The sequence below is a fragment of the Prionailurus viverrinus genome, chromosome E2, assembly GCF_022837055.1.
Source record: "Prionailurus viverrinus isolate Anna chromosome E2, UM_Priviv_1.0, whole genome shotgun sequence".
In the NCBI taxonomy this organism is placed as follows: Eukaryota; Metazoa; Chordata; class Mammalia; order Carnivora; family Felidae; genus Prionailurus; species Prionailurus viverrinus.
Genome location: NC_062575.1, coordinates 43,758,131 through 43,784,169, shown reverse-complemented (window position 1 = coordinate 43,784,169; position 26,039 = coordinate 43,758,131). Strand labels below are relative to the sequence as shown.

Genomic DNA, 26,039 nt, shown 5'->3' with positions numbered 1-26,039 from the left:
AATTTTTTATTTCTTTTACTGAGAATACTTAGGGTCTTCTTTTTTCATACCTTTTTAGAAGTATACATAAAATCCTTTTATGTTTTTGTGCTATCTTATTATATAACACTGCATGCATATTATGTAATATACATATATAAAGTACCAATGTGATTTATCACTTTTTTTCACTGAACTTAATTATCTTAACCTAAGAGTAGCCATTACCACCCTGGTTTATAATATGAACCAAATGTGAATAATATAGTGAGTGGCATGGATTCTGGATTCCAGAGCCAGACTGCTTGGTCTGTCCAAATTGTGGCTCTATATTAATTTATTCACTTATAAAAATGAGAAATATAAAAACAAGATTATAGTACCAAGCTCAGAGAGTATTGTGAGGATTGATTTACTGTATGTGCAGTGGTTTGAATAGTGCTTCTCATACAGTTAGACTTCAATAAATATAAGCTATTTTAACTATTGCTGAAATTAGAAAATATTTTATGATAAAAATAAATTCCTCTGCTATCGCTTACTTTATTTAGTCCCAACTTACGATCTAAAGAATAAAACCTGGGTGAAAACATTATCCAGGTATTTTAGGTATCTAGGTGACTAGGAAATGGTAAGTACACGAACATTCAACTGAGAAAATTAAAACAAAAAACAAAAAAAAAAAACCATGCCAAAATCCAAGAGAGGTACAAGCTAAGGCTAGCCATGTACTTGCAGTTTTCTTGCACTCTAAGACAAATTTACTATCCGTTACCTGAACGATAGCTGGGTCCTGAGGCAAAGAACATTGTGGTTTTGGTGGCTCACAAACAGTGAGGTCTTTAATATCACTCCCACGGAATATGATGTATTCAAAGACTTCATCACGAGGTGGTATTGGACGATCTGTTGGTCTGTCTTCTGTACCAAAGGATCGAACTGGTGAGAAGAGAGAGGATATGAGATATATGTCTACTCATTATATTCAGGTAGTGACTGTACAGTTCCAATAAACTGCTGTTCCAATACAGCAGTTCTTAAATGTCAGCTGTGAGAAAATATCTATTAATCTGTAGCTAAAGAAATTTTGTTTAAAAAAAGAGGAAAACAGAGTGGGTTTTGCCTAGAGCTCAATGTACTCAATTTAAAAAACAATCTGTATCATGAGGTCGTGTTCTTCCTACATCTTTATTTATTTATATCTTTGGTGATTATGGTGAGAGGATGTGTTAAAAATGTCCTTTCATTGTTGATTTATTTTGAATGTCATCATTCAGCAACACAAAAAACTGGCAAGCCTACGTGAGATTTCTTGTTGGGAGTGGCAAGTGAAGACTTCCCTGTCAACAAAATACCAAATTGAACTTTTGGATTAAAAGAAGACAATGAAGGGAACATCTATCCTGGTGAGTAGTAGGTCCTCTAGAAGCCAAGCCAAGCGGCTGTCAGGTATTCACCCCAGGGGACAGCCTGAAATGACCTAGTTACCTAAATTTTTTTTCTCATAATTAAATATGATTATTTCAACACTTAAGACAGCATGACTCAAAGTTAAACCGTAGACCACCTGCACAATGGTAAGCTGGCTAAAAAGATTTCTGGAATCCTATTCAAATCCATTGAATCAGACTTTGAGGAGAGTCTAGAAATCTGTATTTTAAACCAATTCCTTAAGAGTTTCTTATGAACACTAAAGTTTCAGGTTTACTGTCTTACACCTCTGAAAATATCTGCATCCATACGTAAGTTCCATATAAGAAAGTTTGAAAGATCATATATTATCCACTTAAAGACTAACCTAAAGGGAGTAAACGCTTTAACACTGTGCAACATTTTGAATGTATGCATTTTTCTGCAAAACTGATTCAGGGCTAGATTAAATATGAATGCTATTTCCTTTTAAATAATGACCCACCCATCCTAAAAATTCTATTACTTATGCTGCTTCCAGGAAAGATGGTGGCATAGATGTAGGCTTGCAGAAGAATATCCCTCCCTAAAATTAAAGAAAATGAAAAGTTAAAATACCCCTATTGAGAAGATCTCAAATTCATACCATAACTTTTATTAAAAAGTATCACTCAGCTACTGAATTTGTTAGTCCAAACTGGAAGGCCAGTCTGAGAATCCACATGCGTGCGGCATGCCCTGAGAAATTTTCACTGGCACCTCCATATTGGTAGATGGGGACAGAAACACTGATGTGGTAAGGGCAAAGATGCAGAATGCCCTAGTTGAAGTTCTTCTTTCCCTAATGGCCAAAGAATACTTTATAAGGAGAGGAGTAAGTGACAAGGTTCTATATTTTGTCCTGTATCCAAAAGGAAGGGTAAAGAGTTAGAAAAATCAGGATTAAGAAAATTGCATATAAATCAGTATCATCCCTAACCTCAGTAACAGCAGCACCACCACAACCACCACACAATGTATAAAGTTCCAGGCCTCAGAAGTAATAGACTAGTTCATCTGAAGCAGAGGGAGGAAAAGTTCAAAGTCTTCCTTACACAAAAATGACGGACAAGCCCCATCAGCTTTTCCAAGGCCTAACAAAACCATTCAAACTATACCCACGTAGCCATTAGACAGATGAAAAATCCATGCAGGATTAATATTTGTCCCAGGAAATAGAAGAAAATTTCAGGAACATACTGCTTTACCTTTTGAAAAAATTAAAACTCTTATGATCAAAATGATACTGAGGGGTGGCTGGGTGGCTAGGTCGGTTAAGCGTCTGACTCTTGATTTTGGCTCTGGTCATGATCTGTTTGTATGTCCAAGCTCCTTGTTGGGCTCTGCATTGACAGCTCAAAGCCTGCTTGGGGTTCTTTCTCTCTCTCCCCCTCTCTCTCTGCTCCTCCCCTGCTCACGCACACACGCTCTCTCAAAATAAACAAATAAACTTAAAAAAAAAAAAAAAGATGCTGAAAAGGTAGCATACAGAGTTAAGGAAAAAATAGGTAAGACAAATATAATATAGAACATAATATAGAGTTATTAGCAGAATAATTACATCAGCAGATCAAAGCAGTAAAGCCAAGTCATTAATAGAGAATAATTTTGAGAAAAAGCAAGTAAAGAAAAACTACAGCAATAAAATGGTTGGAGGTGATTATTCTTGCAGACCCAACAGTTAACTGATGCTGGTTAGAAAGACAACAAAATGAGAAAATATACTTAAATATATAACAGAAATTTCCTGAATGAAGCTCTAAATTTGATCAAAAGGTTCCACTGTATTTCCAGAAAAAGACTTACTGCTCTATGAGCCATAGCGACTTATCCTTTGCTGTATCAAAATAAGGAACTCACAGAAAAGTGGTATCAAATAAAAGACAAGAGATGAAAAATAAATTCATTTAAGCACATAAATGTGTATGACAATTTACTATGGTCTTAGAACAGAATGTGTTGAATAGTTGTCAAAAAAGCTACAAAGTTACACACTGACAAAATCAGTCAGGACAGTGTATCACATAGTATTCTAACAAAAATTGGAAGATGAAGATGAGTGGAAACAGGAAAACACAAAAGGAAATACATAAATTAATACTCTCCCTTTTTATAACAGGGACTCACTTGACAAAATTTTGGAGAAAGTTGATAAATTAATATATGTAGGCTTAAAATTGTGTTATTTGAGGTTCTAAAGGTAACCAATGATACAGTTTAAAGCTTAGGGCATATTTTCCAAAATGTGGTGTGAAGAAAATCTCTTATCATAGAGGAAAATGAAAATAGAGACCATGGAGAATGAATTGCACACAACAAGAGTATGGGAAACACGCTCTAATGATAAAAACTGATTTGATTAGATTTAATGTTTCTAACAGACAATTCTTGTACCATTATAAAGAACAAATTAAAGACATCAGAAGGACACACATGGCTGGAAGATGATACAAATAACCTGGGCACTGTGAGTGGAAAGAAAGGAATGGTAAGCACAGAAAAGGTAGAATGTCACCACTACCATTCAGCTACAACACAATTCAACACATGAATTAGCTCATGTACACGTACAACTTGTAAGCAGGGGAATTATGTCAATGCACTAAGAAATCACACTGGTTCACCCCAGTTTATCCTGTTATTTAATTTTTGCACTTGGAGGTAACAGCAGCTAAACACAACAAACCATGGAAGAATAGTATATGATACCCACTCACCCCAAGTTTCCTCTTGGCTCAATCTGGTTATGCAAAGAAGACTTAAAAGTGCTTATTGTATGGTTCTCCCTGATCTTTATGCACTCGTCTCCAGCAACAAGCCTGAATTCTTTATCTTCTTCTATCAGGCTTTCAATTTTTTCTTTAAAGCTGACAACTTTATTAGGTATACGTCACTAGCATTTTTGTTAATGCTATCATTTTGATTTTTTAAAAAACTGCAGTAAGAACACATGAAATCTACCCTCTTAACAAAATTTTAAGCATACAGTACAGTATTTGCATAACAAAATGTTGTATAGTAGAGATCTAGAACTCTATCATCTTTTTTTTTTAATTTTAATGTTTATTTTTTATTTTTGAGAGAGAAAGAGAGAGAGCGAGTGAGCACGAGCGGGGAAGGGGCAGGGACAGAGAGGGAGACAGACTCTGAAATAGGCTCCAGGCTCTGAGCTGTCAGCACAGAGCATGACGTGGGGCTCGAACTCAGAAACGTTGAGATCATGACCTGAGTCAAAGTCAGACGCTTACGTCACCCAGGTGGCCCTAGAACTCTATCATCTTGCTGAACTAAAACTTTATACCCACAGAACCACGATTCTTCATTTCCCCTGCTCTTAGCCCCTGGCAACCACTATTATATGTCCTTCTGTGACCGTGGAAAACAAAGTGAAAATAGAAACAAGAAGACCAGTTTGGAATTTACCAGGCAAGTAATGGTGAACAGGAACTTAAAGAAAGGGGCCAGTCTTAAAGAGACTCAAGCTTGGGGTGCCTGGGTGACTCAGTCAGTTAAGCATCCAGCTCTTAATCTCGGCTCAGGTCTAGGTCATGATCTGCTGTGCTGCCGGTGGGGAGCTTTTGGGATTCTCTCTCTGACCCTCCCCTGCTCACACATGCTCTCTCTCAAAATAAATAAATATACTTAAAAAAAAAAGAGAGACTCGAACTCACCAAAATAATATGATTTGTTGAATGCAATGTCTTAGAATTCTACAACTCTGATCATTATTTTTTCCAAAATAGATAGGTATATTATTTGTAGCATTAAAAAATCAGGTAAATATATAGTAACATTAAACATCTTATATAGGCAGATTATAAAACTGTAATTTTCAAGAGATTACAACTACCTAAAATAAAAACACAGATGCAACTGCTATAATGAAAGATGGCAAAGTAGGAAGATCCAGGATTCAGTCCCTACACCGAAACAACTATTTAGTTGGCACGTAACGTCTGAATAAACCATTTTGGAACTGTGATGTCTACTCATACACTTGTAGCATCTGTGGGAGTACCTGATGAAGAAAGAGACTGTTAACTTGAGGTAAATTTTAGCATTTTGTGTAGTGGCTGGCTGTACCATTCATTAACTCCCAACTCCACAAAAGGCAGCTATGGGGATGGCGGCTCATGTTCCTGGTGCAGCTTTGCTAGTGATAGAGGGACAACAGGAAGCATATCCTACAAAAATTGGGGTTGTATGATTTGAAACTACCTGGCAATTCATTGAGAGACCACTGTTTCAACCCTCAAGGGCCAAAAGCACTTCCCCCATAGTGTCTTTAAAGTATTTAAAAGCAACAGATTATGCCCCTACCCCCCACCACCAACAGCAGAATATACATTATTCTCAATTGCACATGGAACATTCTTCAGGAAAGACCACATGTTAGGTCAAATTCAACTCTCAATAGATTGAAAAAAAATTGAGATTTACAAAATATCTTCTCTGACCACAGTGGAATAAAGCTGGAAACAATAATAAAAAGAAAACTGGAAAGGTCACAAGTACCTGGAAATCAAATAACACACTCTTAAACAACCAATGAGTCAAAGAAATCACTAAGGAAATTAAGAAAAATTGAGACAAATGAAAAAGAAAAAACAACACGCCAAAATTAAGGGATATAAAGAATGATGAACTCAAAAGGGAAATTTATAGCTATAATCACATTTAAAAAAATCTCGTATCAATTTTACATCTTAAAAATCTAGAATAAGAGCAAACTAAACCCAAATCCAGCAGAAAGAAGGAAATAAGAGAGATTAGAGCTGAGATTAAAAACACAGAACAGAAAAATAGAACTAACAAAGCCAAAAGTAGGTTCTTGGAGAAGACCAACAAAATTGACAAGATTTTAGCTAGAATGACTAACGGAAAAAGGTGAGAAGATGCAAATAACTAAAATCAAAAAGGAAAGCAAGGACACTGCTACCAACCTTATGGAACTTAAAAGGCTTATAAGAAAAAACTACAACTGTATGCCAACTAACTAGAAAATCTGGATGAAATAGAAAAATCTCCAGAAATACCAAATTACCAAAACTGACTCAGGAAGGAACAGAAAATCTTAACAGACCTATATAACAAGCAAAGAGACTGGACCAGTAATCAAAAACCTCCAAAGAATTAGGACCAGATGGTTTCACTGGTGAATTTTACCAAACATTTAAAGAAGAAACAACACCAATCCTACTCAAACTCCTTCAAAAGAGAAAAGGGAACACTTCCTAATAGACTCTTTGAGCCCATGTTACTCAAGTAATACTAAAGTCAGACAAAGATACCATAAGAAAACTAAAGACCAGTATCTCTTATGAATACAGATATATAAGTCCTCAACAAAATAACAGTAAAGAGAATCCAAAAGTATATTAAGAGGATTATATATCACAACCAATGGGGATTTTATTCTAAGAAGGTATGGGTAGTTGAACAACAACAACAAAAAATCCGGGGCGCTTGGGTGACTCAGTTTAAGTGTCCAACTCTTGATTTCAGCTCAGGTCACAATCTCACGGTTTGAGGGATCCAGCCCCATGTTGGACTCCACACTGTCAGCATGGAGCCTGCTTAGGATTCTCTCTCTCCCTCTCCCTGCTTGCACACATGCTCTCTCTCTCTCTTTCAAAGTAAATAAACTTAAAAAAATCCAATGTAATACACATTAATAAATCAAAGGGGAAAAATACCCCACATGATCATTTCAATATATGCAAAAAAACCAAACCAAAACAAAACCACATGTGATAAAATTTAACACCCTTTCACTATAAAAACACTTAGCAAACAAGGAATAGAAGTTATTTCCCCAACAGGATAAATGGCATATATGAAAAACCAAGAGCTAACATCATATTTACTGGTAAAAGACTGAAAACTTTCCCTTAAGATGAGAAACAAGACAAAGACGTCCACTTTCACCACTGCTATTCAACGTACTAGAAGTTCGAAACAGTACAATTAGCAAGAAAAAGAAATAAAAGGCATCCAAACTGGAGAAGTAACTCTTTTCTTGCAGATGATATGATTCCATATGGGAATTCTACATATAAAGAATCCATTAAAAAACTAAACACTAGTGTTAATAAATGAATTAAGCAAAATTACAGGTACAATATCAAAATACAAAAATCTGGGGGTGCCTGAGTGGCTCAGTTGGTTGAGCATCTGATTTCAGCTCAGGTCATGATCTTGTGGTTTGTGAGTTCAAGCCCTGTATCAGGCTCTGCTGACAGCTTGGAGCCTGGAGACTGCTTCAGATTCTGTGTCCCCTTCTCTCTCCGCCCCTCCCCTGGGTGCACTCTGGCTCTCTCTCTCTCAAAGATAAATAAACATTAAAAAATTTTTTTTAAAAGTAAAAACAAAACAAAACAACAACAAAAAAAAATCTCACTTACAGTACCATCCAAAATGAATAAAGTACCTAAGAATAAATTTAACAAAGGAGGTAAATTAATTGTACACTGACAACTACAAAACATTGCTGAAATAAATTAAAAAGCAGCTGAATAAATGGAAAGTCATGCCATGTTCATGGACTGGAAGACTTAAGTATTAAGATTACAGTGCTCCCCAGAGTGAGCTAAGATTCAGTGCAATCCCTATTGAAAATGCAATTCCCCCACCCTGCAAAAAAGGTAAAGCCAAACTTCAAATTGATAGGAAACTTCGAGGGAACCTGAATAGCCTGAAAAGGTTGGAAGACTCATACTTCCCAATTTCAAAACTTACTACTAAGTTACAGTAGTCAAAACAACGTGGTAGACCTATAAGGAGAGACATATAGATTTATGGAATGGAACAGAGTCCAGAAATAAACCCAAAATCTCTGGCCAATTGATTTTAGATAAGGGTCTAAGGATATCCAACGGGGAAAAGAATGGTCTCTTCAAACAATGGTTTTGGGACAACTGAATGACCATATACAAAAGAATGAGACTAGAACTCCATCTTATTCCAAAACAAAATTTAACTCAAAGCAGGTATGATGCTGTAATATAATAAACAATATATATTTGGTCTCTATCTGCAGCTCCCGGCCAGAACTCCTAAAACCTTTGTATCTCCTAAGAGATAAAGGTACTAAGAGCATCTTTTTTTTTTTTTTTTAAAGATTTACTCTTAAGTAATCTCTATACCCAACATGGCGCTTGAACTCACAACTCCCAAGATCAAGAGTCTCACGCTCTTCCGACTGAACCAGCAAGGCGCACCGATCATCTTTTGTTCTAATATTTGGTTCCTAATACAGAGCTCCCAAATCTCTTGGAATTTCCTGGGCAATAAGAGCATCTTTTGTTCTAATGAAGAGACTCTTGGTGGGCTCCTGGACAGCTTCAGAAAAGGGGCTGGTCACCAGAAAGCCCATCCTCTGGGGAGGAGAAAGGGCTGGAGACTGAGTTGATAACCATGCCCATGTGATGAAACGTCCAAAAAAATCCCTGAACTATGGGGTTTAGAGAGCTCCTGGGTTGGTGAACACGTGGAGGTGCTGGGAGATTGACTCACCTGGAAAAAACACAGGATCTCTGTATTCCTTCCCACATATCTTGCCCTATATATGTTCTATCTGGATGTTCCTGAGTTGTATTCTGTTATAATAAACCAATAATCTAATAAGTAAGCTGATTTCCTGAGTTTTGTAAGCTATTCTATCAAATGACCAAACCAAGGAGGGGGTCATGGGAACCCCCAAATTATAGCCAGGTGGTTAGAAATACAGTTCACAAGTTGTGACTGGAGACTGGCATGTGAAGTAGGCGGGATGGGTCATCTTGTAGGACTGAGCCCTTAACCTATGGGTTCTGACATCAACTTCAGACAGTGTCAGAAAACGAATTAAATTGTAAGATACCCAGTTGGTGTCTAGGGAGTTGGGAAAATTGGTTGATGACTTGACACATGTGGTGGTAGCCAGAACTACTGAGTAAACTGGTAAGTAGAGGAAAAGCAGTTTTTCTTTTAGTGAGTCAACAATATAAACCAAAACTATAAAACTATTAAGAGAATACAGGAGTAGGGGTGCCCGGGTGGCTCAGTTGGTTAAGTGTCCAACTATTTCGGCTCAAGTCATGATCTCACAGTTCATCAGAGCCCTGCATCTGCACTGTCAGCGCAGAGCCTGTTCAGGATTCTCTCTCTCAAAATAAATAAATAACTTAAAAAAAAAAAAAGAATGTAATCAATTCCCTATTTCTGGCTACAAACGATTTATTCAGAAATATGTGTCGGGGAGCCTGGGTGGCTCAGTCGGTTGAGCGTCTGACTTTGGCTCAGGTCATGATCTTGCAGTCTGTGAGTTCGAGCCCCGTGTCAGGCTCTGTGCTGACGGCTTGGAGCCTGGAGCCTGCTTCGGATTCTGTGTCTCCTCTCTCTCTCTCTGCCCCTCCCCTGGCTCATGCTCTGCCTCTCTCTGTCAAAAATAAATAAACATTAAAAAAAAAAAAAAAAAGAAAAAAGAAATATGTGTCCCATGATTGTCTTTAAAAAAAAAAAAAAAATAGAAGTGACCAGGTGGCTCAGTTGGTTGAGTGTCCAATTTTGGCTCACGTCATGATCTCACGGTTTTTGAGTTTGAGCCCCTCATTGAGCTCACTACTGTCAGCACGGAGCCCACTTTGGATCCTCTGTATCTGTCTCTCTGCCTCTCCCTGACTTGTCTGCACTCTCTCTCTCAAAAATAAACAAACATTAAAACAAAAACATAAATAGCGTCAAGGTTCTGTCAAAATCACTTACCTAAAAAAAAAAAATCTCTATTTCTAATAGATCAAGTTCAAACATCACACTAATGTCAAATCTAGTTACCAGTATATTAATACCTCCACATACAGTGATAGTACATGCATAGAGGGAAGAGCTATAGTGACCGACTTCCCAATACAATATCTCTATTATAAAATACCAAAGTTTGATAAATATATACATAGTTAAATATAGTCAATATGCCAAAATGACATCATTAGTATTTTCCAAAGACTTCACCTTTGGATACAAACTAAAAATTATAAATTAGGCTCTAATACCAATTTGATAAGGAAGAAACACAAGTCTGTTGAATACCAAAATGTGAGAGCAATAAACAAAAGACTGAATTATTCAAGTTAAGTTAGAAATCTAAGACTAAGTTCAAATGAAGTCTAGAATAAGATTTCTGATGTAGTCTCAAAGTTAAAACTGTAGTCAAGTATCAGTTGAAGATCTGGTCCCAACCCACTTACAGAATCTTAAGTTCCAACCAAGCTCATTATTCTCAATGCACAGAGCAGTTCTGTACTCTACCACAGCTTCTCCCCACATTCAACCCATCCTAAATTTCAGCTTATATACTACTTGTATTCATCAGGTTTCTCAGAGAAACAGAACCAACAGGATGTGTTTGTGTGTGTGCATGCACACACACATTTATTTACATTAAGGAACTGGTTCATGTGAAAATCCAAAATCTTCAGAGTAGGTTGGGAGGCTGAAATTGAGGGAAGAGCCACAATCTGAAGTCCAAAAGTGGTCTGGTGGTAAAATTCCTTCTTGCTCAGGGGAAGTCACTCTTTGTTCTATTAAGGCCTTCATATGATTGGATGAGGCCCACTCACATCTTGGAAGGTAATCTGCTTTACTTAAAGTCTACTGATCTAAAAATTAATATCATCGAAAAAACATCTTCACAGAAACATCCAGAATATGTTACCAAATATCTGGGCACCTGGCCCAGCCAAAGTGACACAACTCTATCCGTAGTATTTCCAGGTGGAAGTAACAAATTTTCCCTCTAAAAATGACAGTGCATTCTACCCGTCTATAGCTCCCCCTTCCTAGAATTGAAAGATCTTCAGAAAGATCTGTATTAAAGTAATCTTTGCAACTCCCCCAGTATCCAACGCAGTGCCTTACATACTGCTGACATCTGAATACTTCCTGAATAAATTCCACAGTGGAAAAAGCTATTAAGTAGGCAATTTCCAAAATTACTGGATGACTACATCAAAAAGAAATGACAATTAGAAATCAATAGGATGGGAAAACAGAAAAACAGCATTATGTAAAAAAAGCATATATGGAAAAGCATCGAACCAAGGGAAAAAAAGTGAAAAGTTGCACTTGGTATTTTTCTCCTCTGATAGTTATCCAGAAGTACAGTTCTTGTTGCACATCCAGTATCATACACTAACTCTTGTCAAAAGCATATGAAATACTGAATATTTATTACCTGTTATATATGGTTTAATTATTTAAAATACTAAAAGAAGTAGTGTAGAAGAGAAGCCATCTATCTCTTCTACAATGTAGTATCCTTGTACAAACACTGAAAATATGCTCTTCATTTTTTATTTGGGAGGGACACAGGCCTGCTTGTGAATCACATCACAAACTGCCTCCACAAAGCTTCACTTTCCACATATCTGCACTTTGGCCCCTTCTTCATTCTCGCCCACACTACTTTGTGTCAGGAAGTATTACTACACTGAGTGAAAACATCAGTCTCTGGCCTCTATCATCTCTCTCCTGTATGTATATGCAGCTATAGACATGTCACCCCTAATAGACTTTACCACCAATCTTTGTCTGCAATATTCCGAATCTCCTCAGCACTTATCACATGCCAATCACTGGTGATCCGAAGACAAAAAAAACCCACCTCCACCTCCAGAGTTCACAACCCAGATGACTTTCCCCTCACCTTTCAAACATTCTTAGAACCAACTCCTTCTACTTTACCTCTAAAGGATGGGGAGCCTGTATGGCTCAGTTGGTTAAGTGCCCGACTCGATTTCAGCTCAGGTCATGGTCTCACGGCTTGTGAGTTTGAGCCCCTCATCGGGCTCCACAGTAGCAGTGTGGAGCCTTCTTGGGATTCTATCTCCCTTTCTCCCTCTCTCTCAAAATACATAAACTTAAGAAAAAAATAGGGGTACTTTGGGTGGCTCAGCTGATTAAGCATCCGACTCTGGGTTTCGGCTCAGGTCATGATCTCGCAGTTCCTGAGTTCAAGTCCCACATCAGGCTCCTCTGCACTGACAGCGTGGAGCCTGCTTGGGCTTCTCTCTCTCTCCCTCTCTCAAAATAAGACTTTTGAAAAAAGAAATTTTAAATAAATAAATAACTGCTAAAATAAAAAAACTTGTCCTTTTCATCAATACATTTCATCATCTTCACTGATTTTCTTCCCTCTTGCTTGCACACTTGGGGGGGAAGAAAGACCCTTACATTTCCTTTAACCTAAAGTCATCTCCCACAATTACAGGTTTGAGACCTTGCTCAGTTAACTAGCTCCTCTCATTTGCAACTTCACTTCTTATGCAAGACTCTTTCCCTCAAATTACTAATATATGCAGATTTACTCAGATGCATCTTTCCTCAAACATAATTTCAGACTAAGCATAAGGGAAGAATGACTTGTGAGAATAAGAATTTGAGGAGAGTGGCATGCAGAGAGAATGGTAAAACCAAAAAGCAATTAAAAAATTTAGATGGTGAGGCAGTAACAAGACAACAGTAATAACGCTAAATGCATTTACGAGGACCTTTTTGAAACTGTAAATAGGAGACTCTGAAACATTTCTATCAGGCACAGGATGGCAAAAGAAAACTGAGTTATACTCATTAATCTGAGAGTAAAATATCTTTAATAGTGTCTTCATTTATCACACTGTCTTTTCCTATTAAATATCAAGCTGTTCAACTACATGTTTTCCAACGAAGGAAAATTTTCAGATAATAACCCTTCATGTGACCAACAAAGAGTTAATAGTTAATTTGCTATGTACGAGGGACATAAGGGGGACAAGATGCTGAGGTCTAGTAGTGAAATATAATAAGGCGCAATAAGCACAAGAAAATAAAAGACAAAAAGAGAACACAGAAGGTACATCTAACATTTCCTGACTTATGGGAATTAGGGAAGGCTTTGCGGGGTGATGACACTCAAGCAGAATCTAGAAGGATATACCTGATTACCTCCTGATCCACTCCTAATTTGTTGACAGGAACCACTATATGTACTATCACTTAATTCCTCCCTGTTCCTTGCCCAGTCAACTTTTTTTTTTTTTAATTTTTTTTTTCAACGTTTATTTATTTTTTTGGGGACAGAGAGAGACAGAGCATGAATGGGGGAGGGGCAGAGAGAGAGGGAGACACAGAATCGGAAACAGGCTCCAGGCTCTGAGCCATCAGCCCAGAGCCTGACGCGGGGCTCGAACTCCCGGACCGCGAGATCGTGACCTGGCTGAAGTCGGACGCTTAACCGACTGCGCCACCCAGGCGCCACGCCCAGTCAACTTTTGAAAAGTCACGTCATTCTTCTCATTTCTCATGTATCTGTTCCTCCTTCTCTATTTTAACTAGTTTAGGTCCGTATTTCCTCTTTTCCAAACTCTTAAAAATACTCCAACTGACCTCACTACTATCAGCCTCTCCTCTCACCCCCCATCAATCTTTGCACAGAGTTGCAGCATAAGCTTCCTAAAGCTGGACTTGGACATGCCACTTTACTGGTTAAAAAACTCTCAATGGCTCCCTACAATCTACCAACAAAATTCAGACTTGTTAGCCTGTCATTCAGATGACAAACTGAATATATTAAGATAAATTTAGCAGTGGAAGCAAAATAAAAGGGGAGGGGAGAGTGCCTGAGCCTGTTATTTGACACATCTTCGCTGTCACTTAAGCTTCCAGAGCTGTTAGTTCTTTTCTTTCCACTGTGACTTCTTAATCTGGTGCGTTGTTCATTTCTTCAACAATAGCCATATAAGGGGAGTAGGGAAAGAGAATTCCAATTCAAGGGAAGCTTGTGAAAAGGCCCCAAATCTGAAGGAACTTGACTGAGTTGAGGACCTGAATGACCCCTAGTATAATCCTACCCTTAGTGAGCTGCAAGGTGTTATAAGTCAGGATGAAAGTTTTAGACTCTAGTTGCTTTTGTGTTTGCTTCCCTGGTAGACGGCAAACTCCCTGTGGCTTGGAACCAGACACTTACTTCCTCCCAGATATCCTCTTCCTGTGGCTAACTGTGATTATCTGTCAGGCTGCACCTTAAGACACTGTGTTCTCAAGAATCTTGTCTGTAAGCTCTCTTTTGTTTCCTAGCACCTAGTATACTATCTAGTAAGCACTCAGTAATTCTCCTGAATGAAATAATAAGCACCAGGGGTGCCTGGGTGGCTCAGTCGATTGAGCGTCTGAGTCTTGATTTCGGGTCAGGTCATGATCCCAGGGTTGTGGGATTGAACCCCGTGTTGAGCTCTGCTCTGAGCACGGAGCCTGCTTAAGATTCATTCTCTCTCTCTTTCTCTCTCTCTCTCTCTCTGCCCCTCTCCCCTGCACTTGTTCTCTGTCTTTCATAAATGAATGAATGAATGAATAAATAAATAAATAAATACACCAGGCATATGCAAGCTTCTTCTATGACCTATTTGCTCCAAACTGTTCTTAGTGTGGTAGTAGGTACCTATGTTCCCAACTGTGCCTGGGTTTCCCCAGAACCTCTATTTTACCAGGGTTGGAGAAGAGTACCTATCCAGGTTGTGTGAAATGCAAAAGGGGATTTGGAAATCTGACCACTGCTGAAACAAATTATGAGTTACTCTTCTAGTTTTTAGCTCCATCTTCACTCCTAATTACTTCATAGCCTTCTAGTTTCCCTGCACCTGGTGATGGTCAATTGCTGAGCCTTTTAGGAGTTTGGGTGTTAATCAGGCTTTACCTACTGTCTACTTAGGTTGCAGCTTTCTCAATTCTTCTAAGTCATTTAAATTCACCCATTTGCTTTTCAGACTGTTGCTGTTGTCTCCTTTCCAAATCTACCTTCTTTATGGGTTTATGCCTAAAACAATAAAAAAGTCCCTCTCACATAGTTTTAGTAGGATTTATCAGCAGGAAGTAAAAGTAAAAGCTTGTCCAATTTGCAGTCTAAATTTAATCTTCACCCTGTAAGCTGCTTTCAGTTGTGCATTCTTCGTTATAGTTAGTTTTATATCTTAATCTCCCAAACTATCAAACCAAGAGACAGAGATATGAAAATATAAGAGCAAATACACGCACGCACAATATTGCATCCAAAAGGAATTAAAACAAAACAAAAAACAAACAAAACAAAACAAAACATGGATGAGGAAGGGAGGAACAGAAACAAGACTGTCTAATCTGAGATAGACACAGAATTTATTAGGTTAAAGAGACTCTGAGTCTTCAGATTTGTAAGGTCTACAGAGAAACCATTCAGGAATCAGTGTGGTAACATTTCTCAACTCTTAAGAATAAAAGCTTCCAGAGAGAAAAGTGACTGAGAATCAGACTGACATCAGTAATCAGAATGTTAGAACACAACAAACCCATACCCTCAAAGTTCCACAGAAAAAGATTCTAAATTTAGAATCATACAGTCAAGTGATTAAGAAAAACATAGGCTCACTAAAAAAACTTGCTACCCACACATTCCATGTTGTTTTAATGGTAAAGATACACTCAAACAGTACTGAGGGTGAAAAGAGAATCAAATAAGAGGCCGACACTGAAATAGGAACCCCTGAGTGTCTCTGAATAATCTAGTGAAAGATAATAAACCAAGGTAGAGCAGTAGAGGTAGTAAGAGGTCAAATTTTGGATATATTTTTAAAATAGAGGCGATAGGATCCAAAACGCATTAGAGGTGTGCGAGAAGAGGAATTAAGGATGACTCAAAGGTTTTTGGTCTTACCAACTAAAAGAATGAATTGTCATTCAAATAGATGGAGAAGGCTGAATGAGAAATAGGTATGCAAGATCCTTACAAGATATCCCTCCAGGTGGCAGTGTTAGGGAGGCAGGTGGTATATACATCAGGAGTTCAAGAGGTCCAGGATGGAGATAGAAGTCAGTAATGTACAGAAAGTATTCAAAGGTAGGTATTGCAGATTATCAAGAGAAAAGTGCAGATGGTAAAATAAAGTAAATTTTAAAACACAGAAACAGCGGGGAGCTTGGGTGGCTCAGTTGGTTGAGCTTCGGACTTTGGCTCAGGTCATGATCTTGCAGTTCGTGAGTTCAAGCCCCGCACTGGACACACTGATGTCAGTGCAGAACCCACTTCGGATCCTCTGTCCCCCTGCTCCTTGCCCCTTACCAGCTTGTGCTCTCTCTCAAAAATAACTAAACATTAAAAAAAATAAATAAATAAAGAGTGAAAGACACATACACACAGAAACAAGACAGAATGAGACCCTGGAGCTGGCCAACATATGGAGGTTTGTAGAAGAATCAACAAAAGAGACTGAGATGCAACCCATGAGGTATGAGAGAAAACCAGGATAAGTCAAGTGAAGAAAGTATTTCAAGGAGAACAGACCAACTATGCCATATATTGGTGATGGGTCAAGTAGACTGAGGATAAGCACCAACCACTAGATTCAGCAACATGGAAGTTTTTGGGGACCTTGATAAGTTTGTCATCTGTGCAAATAAAAAACCTAAATAAAATGGGTTCAAAAATTAACGGATAAGTGATGTAGACAATTCCTTCAAGGGGTTTTGGTGTAAAGGAAAGGACAGAAACGGGGTGATAGAAAAGAGGAAACAGTTAAGAGTAGTAGTGTTTTCTTGTTGCTGTTTTTTAAGATGGGTGAAATAGCATCATATCTCTTAGACAGGAAAGATCTGGTAGAGAAGGAAAAACTGAATACACAGAAGAGAGAGTACAGAATCACTAAAAGAAATACCTTCAAATCAAGAGGAGATGAAATCTGCACAAGGGGAACAGTGGTCTAACAGAGAAGAAAGAACACTTTATCTACACTGACCAGAGAAATGGTAGAGGTGTGGAGCACAGCTGTGAGGAACTGGGTACATGTGGGATAAGTTAATCAAAAATTTCTATTTGCTATTCTTTCCTCAATTAAATAGGAAGGAAGGCTCACAGGCTAAAAGTGAAGATGGGAAGGAGGTGTTGGAGGTTGGAAGAAAACAAGGAATAAAAGAGTCATTAGGAAAAATGGAACAAATAGACTATGGAAATGCATTAAGACTGCTGGGAAGTAACTATGACTGATGAGGTTAGTGAATGAAGATTTAGAGTGAAACTGGTCACCATGTCTGTGTTAATATAATCGGGACGGTGGTTTCTCTAAGCTTGTGCAAGAAAGCAGAAGGGCAGGGGGGGTTAGAGTTTATGCTAAGTACTGATTGTAACAACTGCTCATGGAATTTAAACAGGATAAAGAAGGAAGTAAAGTCATGAGGGGGATGTGGGACAGTGAAAGGTAGTAAGATCAACAGACTGTAGAATACAGCAGGTCCGAATGACTTATGGAGTTCAGGTACTAGAGAGACACAGATGGAGATGGTAGCTAGAAATAACAATGAGATACTCACTCTCTATTAAGCACCTACAGTAAACTAGTTACGTTTGACATTATCTCATTTAATTTTCAGAATGACTGAAAGATGGGCATTATTATCTATATTTAAAAGATGCAGAAGTTAAAAGCTAAGGGTTCAATAACTTGTCCAAGGTGAAAGAGCTCCTAAGCATTCCAACTGGCCTTTTGGGTCACATTTTCTTCCAGAAACAAACACCTCACATAACTAGAATAAGATCCCTGTGAATAAAATATTTTACAAATGAACTCACACTTTATTCATTAAAAAACTTACCTCAGTGATACCTAGCTTTTAATACAACTAAGTAAAGTATCGTAGAGAAGTAAAAGGTAAACTGTTCCTGTAGAGGGCATCTTCTACCACGGAGTAATAAATTGAAGCTAAACCATCTGCAGTTACTGCTATTATTACTTTGGCACTGGGTTTATTATTATAAAAAACTCTTGCTATGTGTCAAGAACAGATAATATTTCTTTATTCTTCCTACTTCCGTCTTTTTACTACTACTACTATTATTATTATTATTTCGGGGGGGGGGGCTTTCTGCTGTTTTCTCTACTTCTGATTCAGAAGGCCACAGCTTATCTCGCTCTGCTGGAAAGTGCAGTTGGTTTCTGGCATCTGACTTCAGACTCCCAAAATTACTAAATATTTCTGTGGACTGTACAGCAACAATAAACTGTTTCCAAGGCTCCCAGTTCTGGCAACCTCACTAAACAGAGGAACCAAAAGAAACTACTGCTTTAAGTGTTACTAGATCTTTGACATTCTAAGTAGTGATTTTGTGAACTGCTAGATTTAGGTCCCCAACTCATGTGAGAATGGAAGAAATCAATAAAGTACTTTACAAGTATTTCATCCACCATACAAAGCTCTCCTACTTGCTCACTCGAGTCTATGAGTACGTCGCTAATTAACAATCAAGAAGTGGGTAAGATACACCAATGGGCAAGACTTAGCAGATGATTTAAGGAAATAATTCATTACCAACTTTTATATTCCCTTTACCAAAGCCCTGATTTTAAGGACAAATCATTTTAAAAGCAGCTAGCTTGGGGCGCCTAAGTGGCTCAGTTGGTTAAGCATCTGACTTTGGCTTAGGCCATGATCTTGCCCTTCCTGAGTTCGAGTCCCGGGTGGGGCTCTGTGCTAACAGCTCAGAGCCTGGAGCCTGCTTCGGATTCTGTGTCTCCCTCTCTCCCTGCCCCCCCCTGCTCGCACTGTCTCTCTCTTTCTCTCTCTCAAAAATAAATAAACATTAAAAAATTTTTTTTTTAATCAATAAAAGCAGCTGGCTTATAATCATTCTTCTTTACAAAGTCTCTTTTCCTAATGCAGCAGCAACCTGGTTTTCATTAGAGTAGTGTATTATCCAGGTATGGCTGACTTAATATGTTAGATAAGAATTTTGCTCTTTTTAGGGGCACCTGGGTGGCTTAGTCGGTTAAATGTCTAACTCTTGATTTCAGCTGGGGTCTTGATCTCACAGTTCCAGGGATCAAGCTCGCTAAGCAATCTGCGCTGGAGCCTATCTGGGACTCTTTCCCTCCCCCTCTCTCTAACCCTCCTCCGCACTCCCTCTCAAAAATAAACAAAAAAGAACTTTACTTATTTTAGCCCATTTTATTTAAATAGTGTAAAAGTCTACATATATGATGCTTATAGTAAATGTGTACTTTCTCCAACTTTGAAATTCCCATAATTAGAAACCTTCACTAACTACAAGTATCCTTTCATTTATTCAAATATTTACCAAGGGCGTGCTATGTGCCAGGCACTGTTCTAGGCACTGAGGATACAGCAGTGAAGGAGACAAAAATCCTGCATTCACGCAACTTCCATTCTGTGGGCAATCTCTTGGCATCCAGGATCTAGTATGTGCTTGAGCATCATGTTCACAAGACACAGGTGTGAATATACAGTAAATTGAAAACATGCCACCACTTTGTAATTCCCTCAAACATCTTGAACTAATTCTTCCCTTAAATTTTAAATGAAAATTATAATTGAGCTTGAGTCATAAGGTAAAACTCTGTCTTCCTAACAATGTCAATTTTGTTATAAGATTTTTTTTATCCTCTTGTATCCCTATTCTCCAAAATCTCTCACTGTTGGGGGGGGGGGGGCGGGGGACGACAACATATCTTAGGCATTGTAAGTTTAGGGAGATATACAATTGTGAACATGGAAAGCATTATTTGGAGATACCCCAAGAAACTTCTACAAGATTAATAAACAAAAATGCTAAATCATTTTCACTTATTCATTAAATAAACATTCGTTCTTCCAGGAGCTCAGACTATGGTGGGGAGGGAAGGTGACAATAAACCCATGCAAATAAAGCAAAGCAGATTACGTGCAGATCATAATCAGTGTTAGGAAGAAAAACTCAGAGATGTGACAAAGACTCTAAGAGACAAACTACAGACAGATGATCTATTAGCATACTTAGGAAACTGACATCAAGGTTGCCTTTATGACTTCTTGACATTCATACAGAAGATCCTGTGTATCAAAGCCCATCAAACTTACTTCTATTTTACCTTCACGGAACTAGAGCTAATCTGAAATCTCTAGTAGAAAATAAAGGACATCACTCACTTAGTTATGATCTCTGGGATTGGGCTTTTGATTATATTTAGTATGACCATACAATTTATTACCCAAACTGGAACATTTTCAAGAAAATAAAGGGATACTTTAATAATGATGCCAGAACAACAGGCACAAACAAGGACCTTCCATCAGGCCAAAACAAGCCATACGGTCACCCTAATTATATACCACATCAAACATAACGAATCCAAAATTTTAAGAGCATTGTATAATTCCACATGAATTTAAATTATAAGTAACATCCAAGTAAGGGACATAAATTTTAATCTGGACCATATAAACCAAGTGACTCTCTTACTAAATTTAAGTGAAAAGTGAAACAAAAAGTTTTGTAAAAGTAATCAAAGTACCTCCATGACCTTGGGGTAGGGAAAAATTCCTTAAAAAAAAAAAAAAAGAAAAACACTAGCCATAAATAAAAGTGATAAACATGTCTACATTAAAATGAACTTCTGTTCACCAAAAGAAACCATTAAATGGAGAAAGATGTTTACAACATATTCCCAGCAAAGGATTCATACTCAAAATGCTGAACTCTAGAAAGAGACATGCATTTCAGTAGTAAAATGGGCACAAGATTTCAAAGGCATTTCATGAAAGATGAAATCCAAATGAGTAAGATATGAAAAAGTGTTTACCTCATTAGCAATCAGGGAGATTAAAGCCAGGTACAATCACACCCACCAGATTGGAGAGAATTAAAATATCTGATACTAAGTATTACTGTTAGTAAAGGATGTGGAACTACAATTCTCATATACTAGTAACTGAAATCAAAACTAGTAAACAACCACTTTGGAAACTGCTTGGCATTTCCTAATAAAGACGAACTTTCCCCATGATCCTCCAATTCAAGTATATACCCTCAAGAGAGGTACACAGGCCATCAGTGTACTTAAACACAAATATTTATAAAGGCATTGTTCGTAATAGCAAAAAACTGTAAACAATTTAATAAACACTAACTGTAGAATATCAAAAACAAATGCAGAATAAAGCTGTGTTATACTCATGATGGAATACTATGCCACAACAAAAGCCAAAATCAAAAATATACAAGATGGTTCCATTTATATAAAGTTCAAAAAAGGACAAACATAAACACTATTACTTAGGGATGTAAACTTAAGTGATAAATCTACAAATGTGAGAATAACATTTCTATCTAGCTTAAGAGTGTAGTAGTGATAATGGGAAGATGCAGGGGGTGGGAAGCTTCTGAGATTCTGCAATGTCTTTCTTGCCCTGGGTGGTAGTTACACGGAGGTTTGTTTAAAAATATTTCATTTTTATGCATGCATCTTTTCAAATGTGTGGTTATTTCACAGTAAAAAAGGGGAAAAAACTCTTCCCAAAGGGGGAAAAATTAACATCCAAAAGAGAATTCTAAGAATGTCACTTGAAGAGATTAACTCAATTGATAGTTTACAAAGATAAGGGATCTCTAAATCCAAAAAATATTGTATTCTAAACTCCACAAATAAACTTTAGGCTTTTATCTGTTAGACTGCCATTCTTCAACCAAATTTTCAAAAAGGTGGAAGTGGAATATCAGATATCAAATTACTCACAAGGCATGTAAATTGTAAAATTTGAAGACCAAACACCCCACTTCTAATTTTAAAATTTGAATTAAGTGCCCAGGGTTGACTAGACAGCTATATAGTAGTTCTAGATTAGATACTGCTAAGTAGAATAAGCTACCAAAATTTGGTAACTTCAGTTTTTACAAACACAATTAACTTCCCAAACCTGTCACCCATTAAATAACTCCTACTGCTTAAGAAAAAGCATATATTTTGTGTTGTGAGATTATCAAAGCCGTAAGTACAGATATAAATTCAATGATTAAAAAAATCTTTTCACTGTTGTACTATTTATGAAGTCATGACTGATACAAAGGAACAAACTGGCATATGAATTATTACAGAATAATAAAATTTTAGTTTATGGACTCTAGAAGCTGTTGAAAATAAGTTTTTTAAAATGTCGGTCATTAACAAAATATTTTTTAGTTTTCCTGCATAAAAGAACATATTCAAAGATTTTTAAAAGACTTTTTGAAATCTTACATATGTACATATTTTTTTTCACTGTGAAGAATAAAGGCACAGCCAATTCAACAATAAGTCACTAGGCTGGCAACACACCTTAAATAAAAAATTATTAAACGCCCTTAATGAAAAGTACTGTATGTGGCTCTCATCGAGAACTTTAGGAAGCCTTTTTCATAATTTCATAAAGCCATAAAAACTAAGACAACATACAGCTAAATATCCATGGGGGGAGAGCGGGGTGGCAAGGAACCTAAGATAAAAAAATTTAAGACCTCTTACTCAGGTAATAAAATTTGTTCCAACCCAAGTGTTATTAAAAAGGACACAAAAAATGTCACTAAAACGTTTGCTTGATATTGTGAAACGACTCTCCTGTAAGTCATACGTTAATTTTCTTTTCTTTTCTTTTTACAGATTTAGATAATTTCTTCCTAGCCCTTGGCCCTCTGTCTCTACCACGGTATTCATTCTGTAACTCCACCAGATGTGCTGGGAAAGCTACCTTGGTTATCTTGCTACCCTCTCCTAAGCATTCTTAACTTGCGAGATTTCTTTCTAGAGAATGAGCTAAAGTTTATTTTCTTCCTGGTTTTCTGGCGGAGCGAAGGCACAGGACGTGTGAACGGAAAGAAAACCCACTCAGCCTGTGCGACCCTTAATTACATACTCTACTACGGGTAGGGCACTATCCTCAACACCCAGAAGAATCCGCCGGCCCAGGGAGGCTGCCCGACGATCGGTCAGCGCCCAATGACCACTCCGATTAAGGGGACTCCGCACCGGCTTTCCAGAAACAGGGTCGATGCGACAACAGCAAGCAGCTTTAAAGAGGTGGTTGCACAACAGCCTTGGAGAAGGATTCCGGTTTAACAGGTAAATACCACGTATGAGACAAGTGGGATGCGATCTGCTGGATGGTACCGATGGCACTCCGAGACCGTCTGCGTCGCTGAGCAAACCCAAAGTTTTGCACATTACTTACAGTTCACCTGATGAATTCCGTAACGAATTGAAATTAAGAACGTGAGAAAATAGGTGCCTCAGATTCAACAAATCAGCACTACACTCAAGCTAGGCGGAAAAATTCTTTGAATACTTAGGCTTTGTTTTGCGGTAAGACGACAGAACCACCGAATTTCGGAGTTGGAAGACACGTCTCTCCGTGTTCTCCGGCCCGTTCTCGGACTTCAGGGCCGCCCCGCCCGCCCCGCTCACCGTCCTGTAGTTCCCGGATTGAAGGCGCGGACCCTCGGGGTGGGAGCCGGGAAGCCCCGGGAGGCCGCGGCCCAGCCCGAGACGCCGGGGCCCGGAGGGAGGGAAGGGAGCGGCCTCCGGGAGGACGACGGAGGGGGTAGGGAGGGAGCGAGGAGGCCGCGGGCCGAGAGCCGGGCGCAGCACCCCACCCCGAGGCCCGCCCCGGCGTACCTTTGGCGAGAGCTACGGTGGAGTTCTCGGTGTCGATGGTGTAGAGGATGCCCTCGTAGCGGATCTCCGCCTTGGAGATAAGGCTGATCTTGCTGCCGATGTAAGGGGTGCCCCCGCTCATGGCGCCGCCGCCGCCGCCGCTCCCGGCCGCTCGCAGAGAGGCAGATCCCACGTCGCTGTCGCCGCTCCTCAAGTCCGCTCGCTCCGTCGGCGCCTACAGCAGCCGCCTCAGACCCAACATGGCGGCGGCGCCGGCTCCGCTACCCTCCCCCAGCCTCCCGCCCTCAAGCCGCGGCGCGGCGGCGGCGGCGGCGGCAGCGGCGGCGGCGCGGGGCATGCTGGGCTGGCGAGGCCTCGCTCTCGCGAGAGTCGGCCGGTTTCGAGCGGCTCAGCCCTCCGCGGCGTGCGGCCTCGGTGGTCCCGACAGCGCCGCTGGGCGAAGCCCAGGGCTGCCGTGTCCGCGCGGGCGGAGAGGCGACTCAGGGAGAGACGAAGTACCTCGTGGCTCTCGGACGCCGTGGGCTGGAGTGGAAGTGCGCGCGGCGCTCTTAACCTCACCTGCGGCCTCCGCGATTTCCAGACCCGTCGTATCTAGTCCTAACTCCTGTGTCTTTGCTAATGCGGATACCTCAGCCTGGAAAGTTGCCCATCCGCCTCCAAGCTGCTGGCGAGCCCCTCTATGACCGGGTCCTTTCCCCTTTGAGACTATTATGCCCCCTTTGAAGCTCTCAAGGCCCCATTACGGCATCCATTAGCCAACTCTCCCCCCCCCCCCCCCCCCCCGTTCTCTCTTTCGCAGCTGCTGGAGCTGGGACTCTGTCCAATACTTTCAGATGGTCTCATCTAGACTTATGGCTTTCAATACCACTGTACACAGACCAATCCCAAGCATTTGTCTGCAGCTTTGACCGGTTCTGTGAACTCTGGATTCATATAAGCCATAGTCTTCTCAACCTTTCTAGTTGGATGTCTAATCAGCATCTAATTAACTTTGTGTATCCAAAGCAATACTCCCGATTTTCCCTCTAAAGTTAACCTTTGCTCATTATTTACCGCTGAGGTAACTGGTATCATTAATTCACCTGCTCATCCTTGGAGTCATCCTTGACTTCTCCCTCACCCCCACATCTGTTCTCACTGCAAATCCTGTCCGTTCCACCTATAAAATATACCCTGATCACTTCTCGCCATTTCCATCCCTACTCTTAGCACAACAAACCCCACTTACCCTGCCCAGCATTATTGTAATAGCCTCCTAAAACATCCCTCTACCTCTCTTCTTGCCCCTAGTAGTTAATTGTGGACACAGCAGCCAGAGGGATCATGTCAAAACCTAAGTCAGATCATGTCCTTCCTGTACTCAAAACTCTCCACGGTTATCCCCTGTCACACAGGAGTGAAAGCCAGACTCCTTACTTAGGCTTATAAAAACATACATGATTTAGCTTCTTGTTACCTCATTTCACCATTCTGTTCTAGCCCCCTTTCTTCACCCAGAACTTTTGCACTTCATTCAGATCTCAAATGCGACTTCTAGAGATGACTTTCCTTACTGTCTTCATTAAAATAGGACAGCTCCATCACTATATGCTCTTAACTTGCTTACTTTTTCTTCATAGCATTTATCTCTCCCCTCTATGTCTTTTTAATTATGTGTGTGTGTATGTCTCCTTCGCTAGAATGTAAACATTTTGAGGCAGGGATGTTTTGGTCACTGCAGTATGGTCAGGACCTAACATAGCTCCTGGCACAGGGTGGCTTCTCAGTAAATTTGCTATACGAACGAGCAGTTGGATGAGGGCCGGGCACAGACACGATGTCTGGTGAGCTAAGTGAACAAATGGCGAGAAGCTTGACAATGCAGAGAGGGAAAGGCAGGAGACAAGACTAGAGGTTGTTTTGGGTCTGATGCACAATGGCTTCAAAGGAAGGCTATGAAATACCTGCTTCAGTACAAGCTTTGTGCCGGGGAGTTGAGCTCTTACTCCTGTTCATTCCTTTCCCTTTGAACCCTGGAACCTAGCTTGGCTTCTCATGCTTCCTGAGTGAGCTCATCTTTTTTCCATCTCAAAGCTGATGATTCCCAAATTTACATCTTCATTCCTGATCTCCTGACTTCCAGGTCATACAAACTATGTACTTTCCAGATGCAGT

At 39.4% G+C, this 26,039-nt stretch overlaps 1 protein-coding gene across 4 annotated transcripts in view; it reads right to left on the bottom strand.

Annotated features, from left to right (window-relative positions):
- LSM14A (LSM14A mRNA processing body assembly factor) overlaps nt 1–24,191 on the bottom strand; it is a 50,526-nt gene extending 26,335 nt beyond the window's left edge. For 2 of the 4 annotated variants that reach the window (XM_047835510.1, XM_047835512.1), the window contains exons 1-2: nt 23,886–24,190; nt 755–918 (exon numbers count right to left, since the gene is read on the bottom strand). In XM_047835510.1, coding sequence (XP_047691466.1) covers nt 755–918; nt 23,886–24,006 — 285 coding nt within the window. In that variant the 5' untranslated portion in view covers nt 24,007–24,190. Of the gene's footprint in view, nt 1–754; nt 919–23,885 lie in introns of all 4 variants that reach the window. The other 2 variants (XM_047835513.1, XM_047835509.1) reach the window with 2 other exon arrangements.
- Nucleotides 24,192–26,039: the final 1,848 nt, after the last annotated feature.